The sequence below is a fragment of the Electrona antarctica genome (assembly GCF_951216825.1).
Source record: "Electrona antarctica genome assembly, chromosome: 5".
Lineage (NCBI taxonomy): Eukaryota > Metazoa > Chordata > Actinopteri > Myctophiformes > Myctophidae > Electrona > Electrona antarctica.
This window is the reverse complement of record NC_136810.1, coordinates 13,464,454-13,485,216: the sequence shown is the minus strand read 5'-3', so window position 1 is coordinate 13,485,216 and position 20,763 is coordinate 13,464,454. Positions and strand designations below refer to the sequence as shown.

General features: G+C 43.4%; 1 protein-coding gene across 2 annotated transcripts in view; it reads right to left on the bottom strand.

The window, feature by feature from the left end:
- Positions 1-354: 354 nt before the first annotated feature.
- Positions 355-20,763, bottom strand: part of LOC306923275 (transcription intermediary factor 1-alpha-like) — a 33,729-nt gene continuing 13,320 nt past the window's right edge. The window contains exons 9-20 of one of the 2 annotated variants that reach the window (XM_079501309.1): positions 19,637-19,821; positions 18,750-19,016; positions 13,115-13,411; positions 12,647-12,752; positions 12,417-12,474; positions 11,042-11,183; positions 10,165-10,315; positions 9,205-9,430; positions 8,219-8,351; positions 7,810-7,884; positions 7,294-7,446; positions 355-3,458 (exon numbers count right to left, since the gene is read on the bottom strand). In XM_079501309.1, the coding sequence (XP_079357435.1) occupies positions 3,069-3,458; positions 7,294-7,446; positions 7,810-7,884; positions 8,219-8,351; positions 9,205-9,430; positions 10,165-10,315; positions 11,042-11,183; positions 12,417-12,474; positions 12,647-12,752; positions 13,115-13,411; positions 18,750-19,016; positions 19,637-19,821 (2,183 nt within the window). In that variant the 3' untranslated portion in view covers positions 355-3,068. The remainder of the gene's footprint in view (positions 3,459-7,293; positions 7,447-7,809; positions 7,885-8,218; positions 8,352-9,204; positions 9,431-10,164; positions 10,316-11,041; positions 11,184-12,416; positions 12,475-12,646; positions 12,753-13,114; positions 13,412-18,749; positions 19,017-19,636; positions 19,822-20,763) is intronic. The other variant, XM_079501310.1, reaches the window with a different exon arrangement.

The window sequence follows — 20,763 nt, the reverse complement described above, 5'->3', positions numbered from 1 at the left end:
ATAAAAGAAAATAGCCGATACAACCTAGCCCTACACTGGGGAGCCACCAATTTGTCTCGAGAGACTGAACAAATAATAATAATAATATACACAGTAATGTTCCTTTATCTTACAATTAAGATAAATCTGAATTCAAAAATCAGTGTTTTATTTTACCCTGTGTAAACAGCAGCAAGTTATTTGAATGCTCAGACGTTTTGTCTCTCAGTAAAGTATCTATGTATATTACAAATACCTCCTTAAAAAGAGTTTATAGTAGTGTGAAACTCAATATTGGATTTTTTTCCCTTTTATTATTATTTTAGCAAAAATAACATGTACAGATGACATGGACATGGTACTGTCAGTCAGACATCTCAAAAAGTTTATATTTTAATTAAAAAAATAACAAGCCACCAAATAAATAACAGACATACTGTATGACGTTTACCGGTACAACAATAAAGATGGCAGTCTTCACAGTGATGACCAACGTAATGATTTCAATTGAATTCATTCATTTTAAAAACAGATCTGTAGAAACCAATGAGCGGCTCCCTTCGTCCATATGTTTTACAGCCCGTTTGTAACAGATTTCATCCCACATATAACATACAAAGTACATACAAATCACATAATAAGCTATAATAATAGTACAACCTTTTAGCAGAATGTAGAAGATAACAGTAATGCTCACCAAGGCAATTAGCTGCTACCCTGTATTTCTCTACTCTGGGCAGTGGGCAGAAACCTTGTATCTCCATTCTCCATATTTCAACGTATTAATGTTTTTTCTTTTAAATGAACGCCCTACTTTGTCATATTACAGCACCAGGGAAACCAATTAAAAAATAAAAATAGCTTCTGACGAAATAATAACTACATTGGATCCATTGGAACATTTCTGAGTGGTGCTGGCTGTCTGGGTCCGTCCGGTTGGGTTTCACCGTTTATGGATTATGGATTACATCTGTGGACCTAAATATATATTTAAAAAAAAAAACTAACTTTAAAAGCTAGAATCTATACATTTGTATGTCCCCCTCCTGACGCACAAGAGGTAATTACAACGAACCTGGAATGTAGCTTTAAATCCCAGTCTAATTATTTGAGCTATTTCTTGAGGTATTTCTTCATAATTCAAACTCTCCACTATAAATGCTACAGTATATTCCACAATAACAAAACCCAAGGAAAACGTATGATCATTTCTCATGAACGGATAATAACTTACATTACAGGTGTGCTCACTGTGCTGTCAAGCCTGTCATGGGTTGGATTTGCTCGGGATTCATTTCCTTTTAGGAAATGTAGACTGTCTGATATTACATTTTAACAATTTAATAACACAGCTCAGTGTGTCGTCGTGTGATATTTCAAACAAGATTTCAAACTTGGACTTTTGATTATTTATTTTTCAATTGATGCGAGAATAATGGCTTCTATTTTAGCAGAAATGGTGGCATCTTATAATGAGCATTAGTGAGTATACAAATGTGTCCACATTGAACACATTTTGAACTGAGTAGCACTTTGGATATCATTGCTGTCGGGGAGAAACCTCTTATCTCCATATGTGTTACCCTACTACAGCTATATATTATAGGCATGTCAGGTGGTTCTATGTGGTGTATATACTGTATTTATGAGTGTCTTGAATATTTTATGAATATTTGACTGATTCCACATTTGACACATACCAGGTGATCATCAACCGTCAATTTCAACCCTCATTTAGGGCGGAGCGAGTCCCAGGTTGCTCCACTCTCTCTCACATTCACACCAGAAAGCTTTGCTGCGATTAAAACGAATCCTGCTGCGCATTGTCAGAAAATTTGCTTCGTTTGGCAGGTGTGAAGGCTCATTCAAATCCTAATGCGCAGCAAAGAACCGCATTCTACTCCGAGCAAAAACGGGGGTTTCGCTTCGCTTCCAATCGCACTTGATTACAATTCGGTGCAGGTGTGAATGCAATCCGCAGTAAATAAAGGAAATGAACACAGCTGAACACAGTTGGAGACGGAGAAGGCATATTTTACGCAGCGCAAACTCCGCAAAGATGTCCCGTTACTGTAGATAGACGTGGTCGAATGAGGAGACTGAAGCCCTGATCGAAATGAGGACGAGTACGTTAATCAATTGCTTAAGGAAACACATAAAAACACTGCAGTGTATTATAGCCTACAGAATATTCTGTCTGTCTGTCTGTGCGTGCCGTAAACATGGAGTGCTGTCACTGTGTGGGGACTGGGGAGTAGGGACTTTCATCTCGATAAACTTGTAAACATTTTGCGCTGCTGTCTGTTATATCGGTGCGCTCAGCGCTGTGCCTCCATGCCCAAAAAAACGACACATGCACGTTATGAGTATAATTTTATCACCATAGATTTCACTGTGTAGGCTAGTTTATGAATGGAACACATTGATAAAGGTCCCCCTGCTGCGTTTCCAATTGCTGCGGATGACAGTGTGAAGGCAAACCGCAGCAAATTAAATATGCAAGAATCCCGATTTCTCCGCCCATTCGCATTGAGTCTACCGAAGTATTAAGTGGGAATGTGACCTTAGTTATTTTTTGGATCCTGCACCCGTTGCAATTTGTGGATGTGCGTGCACCTCTTGACTACAGCATCACGCAAAAGCATCAAAAGTAGCAGATCCACAAGCTCAAACAGCGTTTCAAGCTTGTCGATCTGCTACTTTTGCCATTTTAGTTTTGGACATGAGGTTTCCTCCAGACAGAGACGATAACATGTCCATAGCACTCGCACACAGCGCTCAAACCGGTTCGGACCAATCAACCATTGAGGTGCTTACTACTGCTAGCTGAAACAATGTAAACAAGGACTTCTCAGGGTGGCAATGATGCAATGTGGGCTCGTAAATTACCAAGTTGTCAGACACAATCAGGAGGACCATCAAAAACCCCGGCGCTCCTCTCCAAAAGTTGAACTATTGTTAGCTTGAAGCGTCCAGGGGTGCTGCACCAAAAGACGCTGGGCGGATAGGAGGACACCAGCGCATCTTGACTCTTTACCATATTTGTCATATATAACGGAGAGGCGCTGCCAGCTCAAACCACGCTTTGTCTATGTTAACAGACCCTTTATGTGGTTGAGAAAGCCTCCCTGCTCCTCCCCCTGGGGAGTGTTGGGTGCTGGTGCAGGGGTCTGGGCCTCTGCATTGGGTGCGGTTGGGGTGTGGTGGTCTGCGTTGGGTGCTGGAGTGTAGGGGTCTGCGTTGGGTGCTGGGGTGTGGGTGCCTGCATTGGGTAGTGGGGTCTGGCAGTCTGCGTTGGGTGCTGGGGTGTGGGGGTCCGCAGGGTGGCCCCTCACAGCTGTAGGTGGGAGGGGAGACGCAGGAACATTCCCAACTTCCATCTTGACCTGGGAGAAGGTCTGTCCAGGGTACAGGACCTTCAGCTCATCTTCAAACTGCTGCTCCAGCTCCCTGCCGGCCACGGCCACCTTGCTGTCAGCCTGCCAACAACACGTCAACAAAGACATGGTTAAGACCTGAGGCCGGTTCTGCAAAATGGCTTCTAAAAATCAGTAGTTCTCACAATTTCACGATTTCTCAGGTGCAGATGTACAGTACAAGCTCGCAGCGAGACACGGCGCAATGTGAGCTTTGACATAGACAGACGGTTAAAACGGGTGCTATGACAACGGGTATTGGATACTAGGTTCCCAACTTCCATCGTTCCCAAGTAGGCCGGTGGCCGACGGACACAGGTCTAGTATGAGTAAAATTGCCCAGCTGATTTGTTTATTTTTGGAACACAGTTCTTATAAGACACGATCTAGGATAACCTTATGGTATTTTCAATAGAAAACATAACTGTGACTCAGGGGGAGAGCGGCCTCTAGGTGCAGTGATGTCAGACTTCATTTTTAAACGTAGACTATTTTTAAACGTTCTCGGCATCTGTGTCGCTCACAAATATTCTCTTTTGGTGGTCTCTGGCACAAAACATTGTCAGATGGCGGTCCGCAGCCAAACATCAATTTTGGCAGGGGTCCATGACATGAAACACTTCATTGACTAACCATTGACTAACCCACCCAAACTATTAGTAGCAGTGGGCAGGCTTTCACCTAATAGGGCCAGCAGCGACCTTGAACAAGGTCACAGATGGGAGCACGTTCCTAACATGCTCGTGTAAAGGCTCGCTGACAAGGCTGCAAGTCATCAACACTTTCACAAGAAACACTTAAAGTCACCCTCAAAAGCCACCAAAGACGTCAGGAGAAGCATTGTTTGGATTCTGTACGTGTCGCTTGTGAATAACATTACCGTTAGGCAGAAACCTTGTATCCCCATATTTCAACTATTTACTGTAGGTTGTTGTTTTTTTGTGTAAATGAATGCCCTTCTTCATCGTTAATAGCGTCTTGAAAAAATACTGAAAATAGGCGATGCAAAAGCTCAGTGCTTGTAGCTTGCAGGTCCGCTATTTTCGATATGTTTTGAAAACTGGTCTGGTGTTTCTTTTATAATTATTGAACCAATGAAAATAATTAACAAGCGCTTGTGGCTAAATGATAACTACATACAGCATTGGAACACAGGTTGTTTTTTTTCCCATTTCCTGCAAATTAACAGTTTTGGACATACAAGGTTTCCTTGATGATGATAAACCAGTGCCCTTTAGGTTTGAGATCTGTACAATGGAGTTCCTCACATTCTGTTAAAGTGTGCTCAGTGCAGAATACAATAGACATGGAAACAAAGCCAAACAAAGTGCCCATTGTTTTAACACAGAGGGTGGTTCTCAAAGTGAGGTCCAGGAGGTCCCCAGCAAAATTAGGCCCTGTCTTCACGAGGACGTCGCGGGCTGTTCCCCGCCTAAGTTTTGTGAACGATATAAAGCTTTACTGCGTCTACATTGCGGTTATGTTAATTATGTACGGGTCTAGACGAGACCGGTAAACTGCTTCGTTTTCAAGATACAGCTGTAGTACATATATTGCCGGCCTGTAGATGGCCACCCAAAAATAAAGAAAAAGCTTATTCTAAGGCAATATGAAAGCATTTTATAAATTATACTATTGGTATTTCACACAGGTGTTGCCAAATAACTAATTATCTCAGATGCGCATATGACATAGGCTATCTAGGTCATATCAATTTAATCAGCAGAGGTTGCAGAGCAGTGATGCTTCTCACTCTGCACACACTGATTTACCAGCTAAAGTTGATGCCTACTTTAAAATCATAATATGACAAACCTTGGATTAATTCTTCTGAAAACGAGCATCACGCACAAAGTAAGTGATTCACACATTCAGAGAGAGAGAGAGAGAGAGAGAGAGAGCGCGGGTGCGCGCGCTCTCTCTCTCTCTCTCTCTCTCTCTCTCTCTCTCTCTCTCTCTCTCTCAGATGATCATACAGCTCACAACGAGGAGCGGCATGGTACATTGTGAATTTATGAGTTTGACTTTGGAGATTGAATATATATTCGCTGGTGCGCAACACCTCTGAATGTCAGATAATTGCTCGTTTATAGATTGATTACACCTGCTGGCAGTGGCAGCACAGCTAATCATTGCACATAGGCTATAGCCTACAAAAGTATAAAAAAAGAGCAATTGGAAACAGTGAAAACAGGCCGTTTATAGAGGAATATGGACAGTAAACAATGTGTTTATCCTACCTGTGGTCTCTCAATGCAAAGCCGTTTTGAAGTTACACAAAGAATGTTTAATTTCCACCCAAGAAGAGAAGCACTTTGATGAGGTCCATGCATGCTTTGCACTGTGCACTGCGCAGTCAGACCTGCCTGAGAGGAACGTGCGGTGGCTGTGCTGCCTATCTTGTATAGCCTATATACTAATCTATTCTACACTACACCATTTAATAGTAACAATAATGTAGAAGATCCGTTTTTTTTCTTGTCTTTCCGGATTGGTAATCACCATAATTTATATCTGTTCTCCAAAAATAGCTCCTCTACAAGCTCGTGCATGCGGGCTGCAGATCGGCTATTTTTGGAGAAGAGATTTATAGACATTATGTGCAAATATAAAATAGCTGTGATACTTATATGTAAGTGGTTATGGTGAAATAAACCATTAACACTAGTTAGTTTGGAGGGGGCGAGGGGACTATGACATCACCGTTTCAGCAAATTAGGCGGCATTCGCTGTACACACGGAGACGTGAAAGTCGCGTCTCCAAACTTTCCCACTCTGGAAGGTAGTTTCAAAATTAGCCGTTAAAGTCCCCCAAAACGCCGTCTCCGTGTGACAAAAAGGGCAGATCGGCTAATTACTTGCCCGAGAAACACCGAAATCGTCCTCGTGAGTACAGGCCCTTAGTTAACCACTTAAACCAGGGGTGTTTGTTTGTTTGTTTGTTTTTGAGGGCTAATGAAAGGTGTGTGCGATATGAAGTGTGAGATTACCAATGACAGTAATCCTTAATTATATTCCATCATATTCAAGGGCTTTTGAAGAGAAATGAGACAGACTCCAGTCACTTTAGACTTGAGCACTATAACAACTGCAGAGGGCAGGTGTGTGTGTGCGTGTGCATGTGTGTGTGTGTGTGTGTGTGTGTGTGTCCGTCCAGCTCGGTGCTCGTATATGTCAAGGCAATTATGTTTATGCTCTGTCAAATAGGTCTACATCTATTCTATAGGTAGCATATACCTGTATAGACATATTATCCTGCTCATTACTGTAAACAAATGTATTATTTACATAAATGTTTGTGTTTAAGCACAAAATGCATTTTGAGACCACACAAACTTTCCACGTGCACACAAACCGCACGCGCTGTGCGGCCCCCCCACACACTATCATTCTACAGTTGTGGCCCCCAGACTAAGCTAGTTGAATACCCCTGACTTAAATCCTATTTTATACTTTAAAACTGTTTTTGAACATTTTCGCCTATAATGGCATGCCCAAAATATGGACATGGTTAAAGCTAGAAGATAATCCAATAACAGAATGTATAGGAATGAATGACTATTATCATAGGTTTCTCTCTCTCCATCTACAGTACAGTAGGCATATAGCCAGTTGTAGAATTCTGTACTAAACCTAACGACAACAATCTCTTCTCTTATGGGGGTGCCTGGCATAACATCATTTCAGGTCCATGGTCCAAATCCGTATCAGTTTGGGGGTCCGTCGTTGAAAGGAAAATGTTTGAGAAGCCCCGTCTTACCTCATGGAGAAGCCCTGTCTTACCTCATGGAGAAGCCCTGTCTTACCTCATGGAGAAGCCCTGTCTTACCTCATGGAGAAGCCCTGTCTTACCTCATGGAGAAGCCCTGTCTTACCTCATGGAGAATCCCTGTCTTACCTCATGGAGAAGAGCACAGTTCCTAAAGCGTAGCCTCATGTCTGAGATGAAGTGGGCCGGTCGCTGGTAGCTGGTAGCTTCCAGTCTGTTCTTCACTATGGACACGTCCATAGGTGGTGGTGTTGTTACACTCTGTCCGCTTTCATTCTGCCCCTACACACACACACACACACACACACATAGAGACCATGAAACAATGGACCGATCCATATCCACATGTGTTGTCAAACTTTGCATGCTTTCACTCAGCACATACTGTAGTGTACGCACAGAGGCAGACCATAAAACAGCAATTAGATCAAGACCAGCGATTTCCAACCTGTAGGCCGGGGCTCTACTAGCTAACTCAACTACAAGTATAAATTTGACATAGCAACTTCACTGGTAGTTGAGTAATATTTGACCAGACAGTATCTATACTTTCACTGAAGTACTGGGGTTGAGTACTTTGTCCACCGATGAACACTTCACTACAATAGTATTATTGCTGTTTTGTTTTCATTCTTGTGTACTCACCGAGGGGAGAGCAGGTTGGTGAAAGTCTGAACTCCTCTCACTGCAAAACAACCGCAGTAACAGTCTCTCACACTTCTGCAGAGTGGGAGGAAGAGTTGACATTTGATTTAATGGCATGGCCACTAACAGAGAACATAAATATCGGTAGACATGGATGTTTGTTTAGATAATAACTTGAACAAGAACCAAGAACAGAAATCCTATCAGGGGCCCCATAACAGATTTGTGTTAAAAAAAGAAAAAAAAAATATACAAAATATAGACTCAATTTCGAAATTCTGAAAATGTTTCAGAATGTTTCAAAAATAGCTCACCTACAAGCACACAACACACTCACAAGGCAGTGTGAATTTGTAGATCGGCTTATTTTCAAATAGGACCCTTGTTTTTTTGGGGGGGTAATACTAACTCGTTTGTCCAGCGGGGGGAGTCCTCTCTCACAGTCGGGCTCTTTGACAGCTCTGGCTTCAGGTTGCTTGCCACAGCCGTATTCCATCTCAGGCACCGCCACGTCCCGACACAACGAACACCACCACTCCCCACTGTGCACACACAACCAGCACAGTCAATTAAAAACACTGTCATAACAGCCTAAAAACAAACAGAATTATGTCTAAATATTGTTTTGAGTTTTAAGAATTGCGGCGTGTTGCAATTAAAGTCTCTGGGCTTTCATAATTTAACAACACTGAACGCTAGTCTCAGATTTAGATTATTATTACAAAACATACATTATGCATCAGCTATTTTCAAAAGATTTTGAAAAGATTATAGTACCTTTATTTTATACTAAAAAGTTTGATACTAGTTTGATGCCAGTACTTTTACTCAAGTTCCATTTTGAGTAGAGACTTTTACTTTACATTTTTTTATATTGTGGTATTGCTACTTTTATGGTATTTCTGGGGTACAAGGGGGGGGGGGGGGGGGGGCGGGGGAGGGCTGGCGGTGTATGAGTTAAAGTATCACTTCAGAAATGTGCAGATACCCAGTATACACTTACTGTATGGTGGTTTGTTTACAGTTGAGGAGAAAACAATGTTGCACATTAAATCATCTGGGGACCCCTCTGGGGGTCCCAACCTACAGTTGGAGAACCACTGTCCTAGAGGGCCATGAAATCTCTCCATTGCCACAAAACCTTTTCCTCTGACAGCACAGATAAACAAGACATCCTCGAATTGTATATAGTAGTTAGTCTGCTTGTGTTTCAACTTAACAGTGTTTTCCCCGCTTTGAGCGCCCTCTGGTGGACCGCTTTGCAGACAGAATGACATACAGCACATACAGACAGACTACACCAATGATTCTCAACCGTTTTCATTTTTCCTCTTGGACTACAATCTACACAGTAAAATATTCAGTGTTCATTTAACTCTGAGACTAAAGTCTTGCCTGGGACATGTGGACAGACTGGGCACATGGCAGGTGAGGTGGAACACTTTGGGACAGTGTCCACAGCACAGCAGCTCTCCACCACGCATGCACACTGCACACACGTCTTCATTAGTGTCTTCTGTTGGACCGCCACCTCGTCCCCCATCACCCCCCGTCTCTCTTCCCAGCATGCCGCTGGTCCGGTTAGGGGTATCGGCCTCACTCTGCTCGCCTTGGGTTAGGACTGCACGGGCAATGAACCCAAAATGACAAGACATTCAGAACTCACTAGGCCTGTCACAATTATTACATAATCGTCTAATCGCAATAGAGCACCGAAGTCTGACGTCAATATCGGTAGAGGGCGTAAATCCACGGGTTCAAGTACTTTTTATTTGCATTGTAATCCCCATAGGGGGATTTTAGATCGCCTCATATAAGAACTGTGTTTGAAAAATAAACATGTCATCCCGGCCGTTTCACTCATATGGATATGAAGAATCAACTGACTGAGAGAAAACGCTATCGTTACTGCTACTGAATTTGTTACATTTTCGCTAGAAACAGACTGTATCATATATGAGTGACTGACTGTCGCAAACGACACCTCCCCGACAATAACGCCGAGACAGCTTGTTTATTTTTGGACCACAATGCTTAAATGAAACGATTTTAAGATGACCCCATGTTATTCTCCATAGAGAAATTACTTCCGTGAACCAGGGGATGTCACGGGATGAGTGAGTGACGTCAGGACGTTGGTGCTCTATTATTTGAGATAATCATGACTATTAAAAATGTTTGAGAACCTATGCTAAATGGAGCACAGCCTTCATTAGTAATTTAGTATAAGGACCTATTATGGAATAGAAGCCCAATTTCTTTCCAATATGGCTGCTGTGCATAGATCCTATTGAGGCACACGTTTGAAATAATGGTGATTTGAAGTCCTATCACCTACTGTACATGCAGGCCTACCTGGGGTATTTGGCTGCTGCGGAGGGGTGTGAGGGGGCATGTTCTCTGTGCGGTGAGGAGGAGTGGGGACTCGCTTCCCTCCAGGTTGGCTGCTGGTTTGAGGCCGGTCGCCTGTGCTGTCGGGGAGGTTGGCTCTTTGGTTGGTTTGTACCTGACACACGCGCACGCACACACACACACACATACACATTATATTAGCCAGGTTAGAAGGTTTGGGGGATAAAACAAGAGCGATGAGGTTGAGATGGTGCAGAGGAGGGGTACACTGGGAGAAGGATGCTCAAGATGGAAGCTGCCAGGCAAGAGGAGAAGAGGAAGGCCAAAGAGGAGGAGGTTTATTGATGCGGTGAGAGGACATGCAGGTGGCTGGAGTGACCGAGGAAGATGCCGAGAACAGAAGCAGATGATCCGCTGTGGCCGACCACCGATGGGAATTAGCCAAAGAACAAGACTCACAAACCTATCGGTAACCATATGTCAAAGAGCCATAGCTCCATAGCTTCTAGCTGTGCCCCCCCAAAAAATAGCTTTTAAAAAGCTTCAAATTTGATTGCATGTAACTGTTAATGAATGAATGAATGAATTAATTAATTAATTGTGTCAACTAAAACTCTTCTTTTTCACTGATAACTTCACTGAAAACAAAATAAAAAAAATAAGCTATATGATGGCAAAAACTAAATGATGACAAAAACATTTTGTCAACAAAATAAAACTAGACTAAAATGTTAGGGAGGGACTAGTTTCACAGGCACTATGTGAGCTTGTCATCAATCAAGCATTATGACGCCATTACGGCCTGCCAAAATATATTTTGTCGACTAAATCTAAATTTTTGCCGTCAAAGTGAACACTGCACGTGACACTGTCTCCGTACATAGCTAACGTCATCTTCAGGCTCATCTTTGATGACGATGACTGGTCCAGGCGATGACCTTCGTCGTCTCTTGGCAGCGGAGGAGGAGGCCACCGATCCGCTATGCTGCTGCTGCGGATCAGGAGGCTTCCAGTGAACCGTCCTTGGGAACAATCAGATACCCAATAGGAATCAGATGAAAATAAATGGGGTAGTTGAGAAGAAAGTAAAGACTTTATCGGATCAGGCCGGGGAGAAAGAGAGAGAGAGAGAGAGAGAGAGAGAAAGAGAGAGAGAGAGCGAGAAAGAGGGAGAGAGAGAGAGGGGGAGAGAGAGAGAGAAAGAGAGGGGGAGAGAGAAAGAGAGAGAGAAAGAGAAAGAGAGAGAGAGAGACAGAGAGAGAGGGGAGAGAGAGAGAGAGAGAGAGAGAGAGAAAGAGAGATTGACAGACAGACAGACAGACAGACAGACAGACAGACAGACAGACATTTTGGCCTATTATCCAGATTGTCATCAGATTGGTTCGATCAAGTCTGAACTAGCCTTGCATAGGCAGCCTTCATCTGCCTTTGCAATGCGTATTGCCCCAGGCAGATTAAGTCTGGCCCCTCACAATTGTGGGAGGACTTCATGGCCGAAGTTGTGACGAGCCAACCATCATCATCATCATCATCATCATCATAACCTTTATTTAAACTCGGGAGTACAATTGAGGGGCAGGCCCTCATTTTCAATGTAGCCGAAATACAAAACACAAAAATCAACAACATACAGCAATATCAAATATATGAATTGTAAAACAGAAAGTGTCCAAAGCTAAAATAACTATAATAGATAGATGAGAATCAATTAAAACAGTTACATAGTTGAGTAAAAGTGCTAGAAATCATTTCCCTGAATTGACCTAGGGAAGGCAGTGATCTGATTTTTAGCCGGATTCGTCTGGAACCAGGCTATAACCAACCAGGGCCCAGTATGCAAATATGGGGCGGGACATTGCAGAAAAAAGTCTAACACTGAGAGGGACGAGACTAATATCCACAGAGATATTAGTATCGCTACGCGAGGCTAAGTCTGAACAGCAAGCACACAAACACTTTGAAAATGCGATTTGAAATGCGATTAAAATCTCATTTCTAACGATGTGTGTCAGTCTGAACAAAAGCCAGAGAGATAGATTAGAGCTAAAGGGCAGTATTATGCGTGTCTTAAGTACCAGGTCTTATTACTTAACTTAAGACCTGGAGGCGTGATCAATGCCATTTGGCTATTCTGAGTGGCCAAACAGCATTGACCACGCCTCCAGGTCTTAAGTTAAGTCATAAGACCTGGTACTTAAGACACGCATAATGCTGCCCAAAGAGTGTTAGCAGATACATACAAGATTTCAGCTTACCCTGGTTTCTCCTCCTGGGATACAGCAGGGTACCCCGGTGAACTCTGCTGTGCTTGAGCTGAGAGTGACACAGAAGAAAAAAGCTGCATGTTGATTCCAGGGACGTGGCATATTAGCATATTCATGACGGGTTGCGCACGTCGTCTTTGTCAAACATCAATTTGTGTGTGCTCCAAGCATCAACGTGCCGCGTTTGTCCCTCCAGGACAAGGCCTGCTATACGACCTTACCATTTCTGTGCGGTATGGAGGAGGCTAGGCCCTGTGGGTAGCTGGGCCTCAGCATTTGAACGGTGCCGCCTGGGTCACTCCTCTTGTTCAGATAGGAGGCCTCCATCTGAAGACACACGCAACAAACACCTGCTGTTTAATGTAACACACTCACTTGAATACATTTAGTGCAGTGATACTCAACATGCGGTCCTGGGGGGGGGGGGGGGGGGGGGGGTTACAGGGTAAATGTCAGAAACCAAATGGATCCTTACAGGTCTGTAACTCTGAGGACAAATGTACGTGTGCGCTCTCTTTAACACTATTTTATACATAGGCTATTCAATTGTAAGCTTGTAGATCTTTCTATTCAAAAATAGCAGATCTACAAGCTCACAGCGTGTCACTTCGTACCGCAAGCTTGTACATCTGCTATTTTTGATTAAAATAAATATATATATATATATATCGATTAACAGACACACGAACCTTCTCTTCTGGGGATCCCAAAGGCCTTTCAGACGGGGGTGGTCCTTGGCCAAAATACATATCAATTTTGGGGGTCCTTGACATGACAAAGTTAGAGAAATCCTGAATTAAGGCACTTGCCAGCTGCCGCGAATGAGGAGAATTGACACCGCCGTTGCTGGGAAGCGATGCATTGTGGGTAGCATAAAGATGCGCTGTGGAGAATATGTCCACAGGTTTGGGGTGGTGGCTGGGGCTGCTCCCTAGCCCCCTCTGGTGGCTGGGGCTGCTCCCTACGCTCCTCGGTGGCTGGACAGACTGCCAAGGGAGACAAGATTAAAAAATAAAGTTTTTATTGCATTAAGAGCGTTCGTTTTCAATTTCAGTTTCGTTTAATTATTTAGTTTTGAAAAAGTTTCGTTTAACATAACATTAGTTTTGTGTTAGTTTCAGTTTCTCTTTATTGTAGTATGTATGGGTTAGTCACTACTAGTCAACAACCTCCGACAAAACTATGGAAAATAGATGATCTACAAGCTCACAATGTGTCGCATCATGATTGCGTTCTGAGCTTGTAGATTTTATTTTCACTATTTATTTTCTTCTAAATTCAGTTAACTAAAATGTAAAATGTCTTCTCAATAACTATTTTTTTCACATCATTTCCCTCTATACCATGTGTTTTTGGTTGCCCCAAACCCCCCCCCCCCCTCCCCCCCCTACCAAAGAAACCTAATAAACAGTGAAAACACCAAACTACAGCTAGAGGGCAGTGTGTTTCTGCAGGTAAACACCACCACACTACACTACACTACACTACACTACACTACACTACACTACACTACACTACACTACACTACACTACACTACACTACACTACAATACTCCAGTGACTGATGACTTCTGGGAAATTATGGGGGGAAAGAATGTATTTATTGTTTCGTTATGTAAACACAGGGCAAAGTTACATGCTACTTTCTTTAAATGATGGTGGTGAGTGAGGCTCAGACAAAGCAATCAATGTCACGTCATCACCACCAGCGCTGTCGCCTCCTATGAACATGTGATAATGGACATGGAGATGAAAGGCTGCTGGCCATGGAGGCCTCTTAAGCCATTTTGGGCGGGAACGCCTTTTGGTGTTAGCATTATGTTATGCTTTAGCTATTGAAAAATAGCAGATCTACAAGCTCATAGCGCGCCACCGAGTGGCGCGCTACGTGCTTGTAGGTCTGCTATTTTGAAAAATCGAAGAACGACTGACATAGAAACATAGCTTTTTCAGAAAACTGCCAGGATGTAGAAGACATTTTTAGAATCTGATCTCAGGTCAAATTGGGTTAACAAAGAGCACAGCAGACGGGTCTGGATGAGAACATAAACAGAACACTTCATGGTTGCAGATGGCTGTGCTGTGCTGCTCTGTGTTTGGTCTATAGAACCAGAACACTTCATGGTTGCAGATGGCTGTGCTGTGCTGCTCTGTGTTTGGTCTATAGAACACTTCATGGTTGCAGATGGCTGTGCTGTGCTGCTCTGTGTTTGGTCTATAGAACACTTCATGGTTGCAGATGGCTGTGCTGTGCTGCTCTGTGTTTGGTCTATAGAAACGCATCTGCAGGTGCTTTCCAGCAGAAGCACATGCTGTGACTTGAGCAAATCTGCTTTCAATTCCGATAGGAACGGAACATTATTTTCTGTCTCGTGCAGCGAAAACAGGCCAATCTACGAGCATCACAAATCACAAAACATCGGGGATGATTGAACCAAATACGTTTATCGCCAAAACATCTGTTTGCCGTGGGTCGGAAACCTCTTATCTCCATATTCAAATGTTTTCTGATTTTCCGTAAATGAATGCCCTACTTGATCACTCTACAGCAGGGGTGACCTGAGAGCTACTTTCAAAATGATCAGCTCAACAAGATCTACCCACCATTACTGAAAATAGTTTACCTGAGGGGGCTTTACTAGCATAGCGGCGCTGGCATTACATACAGTATAGGACAAATGCACTTGGAATGGCAAATAGAGGGGGGTAATCTAATAGTTAGGGTTTTCTTTGTATTTAATTTGTAATGCTACTGCTACAGACGTTTATGCACAGCAACACTCTTGAAAACAAAACATTGCATTGCGAGTTTGAGCATACAGGCCCCTTTTGTCAATCAATCAAGTCACCTTTAACTCAAGTGGCAGATGGCAAAAATTGTTTTTTATATATTTAAATTAAATATTCTTTAGGGACATGTCCTGTGATCTACCTGCACAGCCTTTGTGATCTACTGGTAGACCGCGATCTACCTTTTGGGCACCCCTGCTCTACAGCGTCACACAAAGGCATCAAAAGTAGCAGATCCACAAGGTGGAAACGCGGTTGTTTTTTTTATTTGAATCCTGAAAAGTAAAGGTGTATGCGTTTCTCCTGCCGTGTACAGTATGCGTTTCTCTGTGTGCTCTGCTGCCCCGCCCACAGCTGCTTGTTTGGAGTCACCTGGAGCCAACGCAGCTCCACCACAACTCGCTTATTAAAATGTGATATATAATATTAGGCCTGCCTTTAAGAAAATACAATTCCATGCCGCTTGGCAATTTATCATAGACTTTAATGGAAAACGGCGGTTCCTAAAAAATAATATATGAAATATATATATATATATGAAAATCGCGGGTGGGTGAACAGTGGTAGCCAAATAGCCATAACTCAGTGACAATTGGTCCGAAGAGCGCAATATGACTATTTTCAGGCCTGTAAATATATATATATATTTTTATAATATATTCTTTAAGTCATCAGTGTGAATGCTACCCAATACAACACAACACAAATGCAAAACACATTTTTGCCTGTGTGAAATTGTACTGATTGGATCATTCTGAAGAAGATATTCTTAGGTTAGTGAAAACACTGAATCAATCAAGCTATATATAACACCTGGGCAGCTATAGACGATGTTTTCACTCTGGCAGTCAATGAGTTAAAAATAGCAAAAGTGGCAGATCTACAACCTCAAGTCGCGTCACGCAGCACAGCGTTTCGAACTTGTGGATCTGCTACTTTTGTGTGACGCTGTCATGTGATCAAGTATCAAGTTTGTGTATTGCTCGTATCTTGTGTGGTGTGTGTAGAAAACTGCAGAAAGCATCCCAACAGCTTGTTCATAGCAGAGTGATGCAATTCATGTGTGCTGCAGCCTACAAGAGAGCATTGTTCTCTCAAAACTGTCTGAAGCCCAGAGCATGATAGCAAAACAAGCCATGAAGACAGACTAAACAACCCAGAGCACTAGACATATCAGCCATTAGTACTGGGCTGTCTGGGTAAGCTGTGTCACCTAATACTACAACGTATTTCTCCAAGAGTAGAGGACATTCTCTGTGTGGATCAGGCAGGTTTCCGCAAGGACCGCAGCACAGGAGAACAAGTACTGGCCCTAACCACCTTCATCGAAAATGGTTTCGAGAACAGACTAAAGACAGGTACTGTGTTTCTTGACCTCACAGCAGCCTATGATACTGTCTGGCACAAAGGCCTCATACTAAAGCTCACAAAGGTGCTCCCTGCTTGGGCAACAGCAATTATCCAAACTCTGCTGACCAACCGGAGGTTCAGAGTCCACCTCGGACAGAACATAAGTGCATGGAGAACACAGCGAAATGGACTCCCGCAAGGCTCAGTTCTAGCTCCAACCCTGTTCAACATCTACACAAATGATCTACCAACCACCAAATCCCGCAAATTCATCTACGCTGACGACATCTGTCTGGCATTCCAAGCACCAGACTTCGACCCACTGGAACAAGTGCTCACCGAAGACCTCTCCAAACTGGACCAGTTCTGCAAAACATGGCGCCTAATACCGAGCCCAGCAAAAACTGTTTCCAGTGTTTTCCATCTCCACAATGCTAAAGCTGCCAGAGAACTGGACATCTACCTGAGCGGACTCAAACTAAAACATGCACCCTATCCAACCTATCTTGGTGTGACCCTCGACAGAACTCTGTCCTTCAAGGAACACCTAAAAGGGACAGCAGCTAAGGTGAAGTCCAGGAACAATCTGCTCTGTAAACTTGCTGGTGCAAAATGGGGGGCGGCAGCCTCCACCCTGCGCACCTCAGCACTGGCCCTGTCATACTCTGCAGCAGAATATTGTGCCCCTGTCTGGTCTAGGTCATCACACACACACCAAGTGGACACCCAGCTCAACACCACCATGAGAACCATAACCGGGACTATTCGCTCCACACCACTCCCCTGGCTCCCAGTATTATCAAACATAGCCCCCCCACATATCCGGCGAGCAGCAGTCTCTCAAAGGATGCTTCAAAAGGTCAAAGACTCTCCCCACCTACCAATCCATGCAGACATATTTAACCCACCCACTGCTCGACTCCCATCTAGACGACCAATTTGGAAGAACCCCCCATCAGCTGACTTCACCATCCAATCAGCTTGGAAAAGGGAATGGGAGTCCAATGAGGTCTCAAACAAACACCTGGTGTCAGACCCCAACCAACAGGTCCCTGGCACCACCCTCCCAAGGAGACAGTGGTCTACGTTGAATAGGTTCAGGACTGGACATGGCCCCTGCTTGGCCAGCCTTCACAAGTGGGGCAGTAGCCCAAGCCCACTGTGTGCGTGTGGTGAGGAGCAAACTATGAAGCACATCATAGAAGTTTGCCCTCTCCAAAGACTGGAAGGAGGATTAATCACCCTCCATACAGCAGACCAGGAGGCAACCGATTGGCTAAAGGACTTTGCATTCGCTAAATAAAAAATCATCCTAGATTTACTATTCACTGTTTAAAATGTAGGCATTCAGGAAACACTCTTATCCAGAGCTACTTTCAGAAGAGTAAACATGAACTCTAGTTAAAAAACAAGAAAAATAAGTTAATAACCATGTAAATTAGAGTGCAGAGACAACAATGTAGTGCCTCAAAGAAACTAGGATAGCAGGTAAACAATGGACTTGCATCTGTCTAAACAACATGCTATCTAAATAACATTCTGTACATTTGAAAATACAGGATACCAGGTTAACAATGAACCTAGCATAATGTCTAAACAACATGCCATCTAAATCACATTCTTAACATTTGTGGTCGTGAAAACCAAACCAAAACTATGAAACAAAAACATGAGAACAGGATATATCTGCATAGTGAACTAGCAACAATTGGTTAAGGTTTAGATTGTATGGTTGTGTAATGTGAACCCATGCGGCAGCTTTTGATTGTAACGCATCTTGACACGGAAAGGCATAAACTGCTCAGGATGTGAAGGCTGTCAGCTACATTTAGGACACTGCCAACATACGCCTGTGCTTGTTAAGAAGCCTTGTCAATCAAACAGACAGACACAGACAGACAGACACAGACAGACAGACATGCGCATGCACACGCACACACGCACAGACATATCTTTGCTACAAGCTCAAAACGTTTCACGATGCGTAAAACTTGTAGATAGGCTATTTTCTCTATTATTGAGAATGTTTTAAAGTTAAAGTGGTTGAACGTGTGTAACCATAAAACATATTAACAAGATCTTGTGACTAAATAATAACTACATTGGATCAAATGGAACACTTTTTAATTGTTTTCCTTAAAGATAACCAGACACACACACAGACACACACACACACACACAGACCTGGGGTGCGAACCCGGGGCTTGGCATCCTGCCAGTGGGGCTGACTTGGTTGGGCGGTGGCACCATGAACTTGCGTCCCCCGGGCTGGGCGTTCATAGGGGCCATACCACCAGGGACCATGCTGCTCTGGGAGGGAGAGCCCCCCTGGACGGGACCCCCTGGTCCTGGGGGAGCGCTTCTGGGCAGACGAACACTCCAGGGCCAGGTCCAGGACGGGGCAGGGGGTTGGGGGGGCTGCCAGTGAGGCTGGGGGTTTAGCTTGTCCACCTGCAGTTATTTAGGACAGTCACAGTCATTACGTATAATCGCAATTATTTGAGATGATTGCAATTATATTTTGCACAACGTTGCTGTCGTACAGAAACCTCCTATGTTTTGTTTTCTTCTTTTCACGCCCTATCTGATCATACTACAGCGTCACACAAAAGCATCACAAGTAGCAGATCCTTTATGATTGATCTGCTACTTTTGCTGTTTTTGAATTTGAATCCTGAAAAGTAACAGTGTTGGACATATGAGGTTTCCACCAGAAAGCGACAATAATCGTCATTGTTTCCATGTTGAAAAATGTTCATACATTTTCAAACATTAAAAACAGAAATAAGCGGGAATAACCGATCTCCAAGCATCATGGTTGTGAGCTTGCAAAACAGCTATTTCCACTATTAAAAAACGAATTGAGAGTATAAAGTTTTGAAATATGTCAGTCATTACTTTGTATAGTTAAGTTATTTGTCATAATCTGTCCTGTGCAATAGCCGAATATCAAGCATACTGTAAATGCATAAACAGATTTATTTTTTAAAATTATGTTCCAATGTCCAATGGCAAAAACACAATTACAGGAGTTTTATTGATTTAATTAATGCTGACAGACAGGGCCTAACCTGCATCTGGAGCTGGGCCAGGGTGTTATGGGAGCCCAGGTGGTGGTGGTGAAGGGGCCCCGGGGCCCCCAGGCCGCCGCTGGGCGAGCTTGAGGGCCCCGGACCCCCGGGATGAGACAGCTGATGTGGGATGCCCTGGAACGCTCCCAGCTGGTGGCCCGGTACCGTCTCCACCACTAGAGAGCCTGAGGGCATGTGCACGCGGACACGCACGCACACGCACGCACGCACAAACACACACGCGCGCACACACACACGCACGCACGCACGCACGCACACACGCGCGCACACACACACACACACATCATTCCAATGAAATATTTAGTGTGGAAGAGTTGTGCTACATACTAATCACAAACCAAGAAAACTAAATACTATTAGCTAACAACGCTGTTACAACAACATCACCAGAGAGATGACGATACAGGCCATCTCTCTGCAATATGAAACTATTCAACATAAGAATTAATACTGTATTTTTCTCTGCAATGCAGAATGTTTCTGTGCAGTGACATCATGTGAAATGCTATGAACTAAACGTCAAATAAATTACAGCCGTTATGCTAACCATTGTTATTATGTCATAGGTGCTTCTTATAAAGTCAGGAAATGAGAAAATCATTCTCAAACTAGAAAAAGTGCCCTTCTGGGCACAGGTCTCCACCAGGAGGATAGGACTGTGTGAGATGTTTGGCAAAATGTTTAGGATTAATATAAACATGTTTTTGAGGCATTTTGTTCCAAAAATGTGTTTTGCAAAAATCAACCTGTTGGTGGTGCTATAACAGGCCAATGTGAAAAGGGTGGGATATATTCCTCAGCCTAGTAAGAAAATGTGTGAAAGATTTCACGTAAATTGCATGCTGCGTTCATGATTTGAGGCTTTTGTTCAAAACGGGGCAATCTTGCAAACTGTGAAAGCTAATTATAGCCAATTAGGATGGAATATGAAATATCGGACAGATCCGACTTGAGCACATGACCATAGAGATAGTGTGTAACGATTTGTGAGATTTTTGGACAGAATCTGGAGGAGTAATATCAAAAAATGTGTTTTACAAAAGTCGGCCTCCTGGTGGCGCTATAAAAGGCAGATGCGGAAAATGCAGGTCAACGGTTTGTCCTTG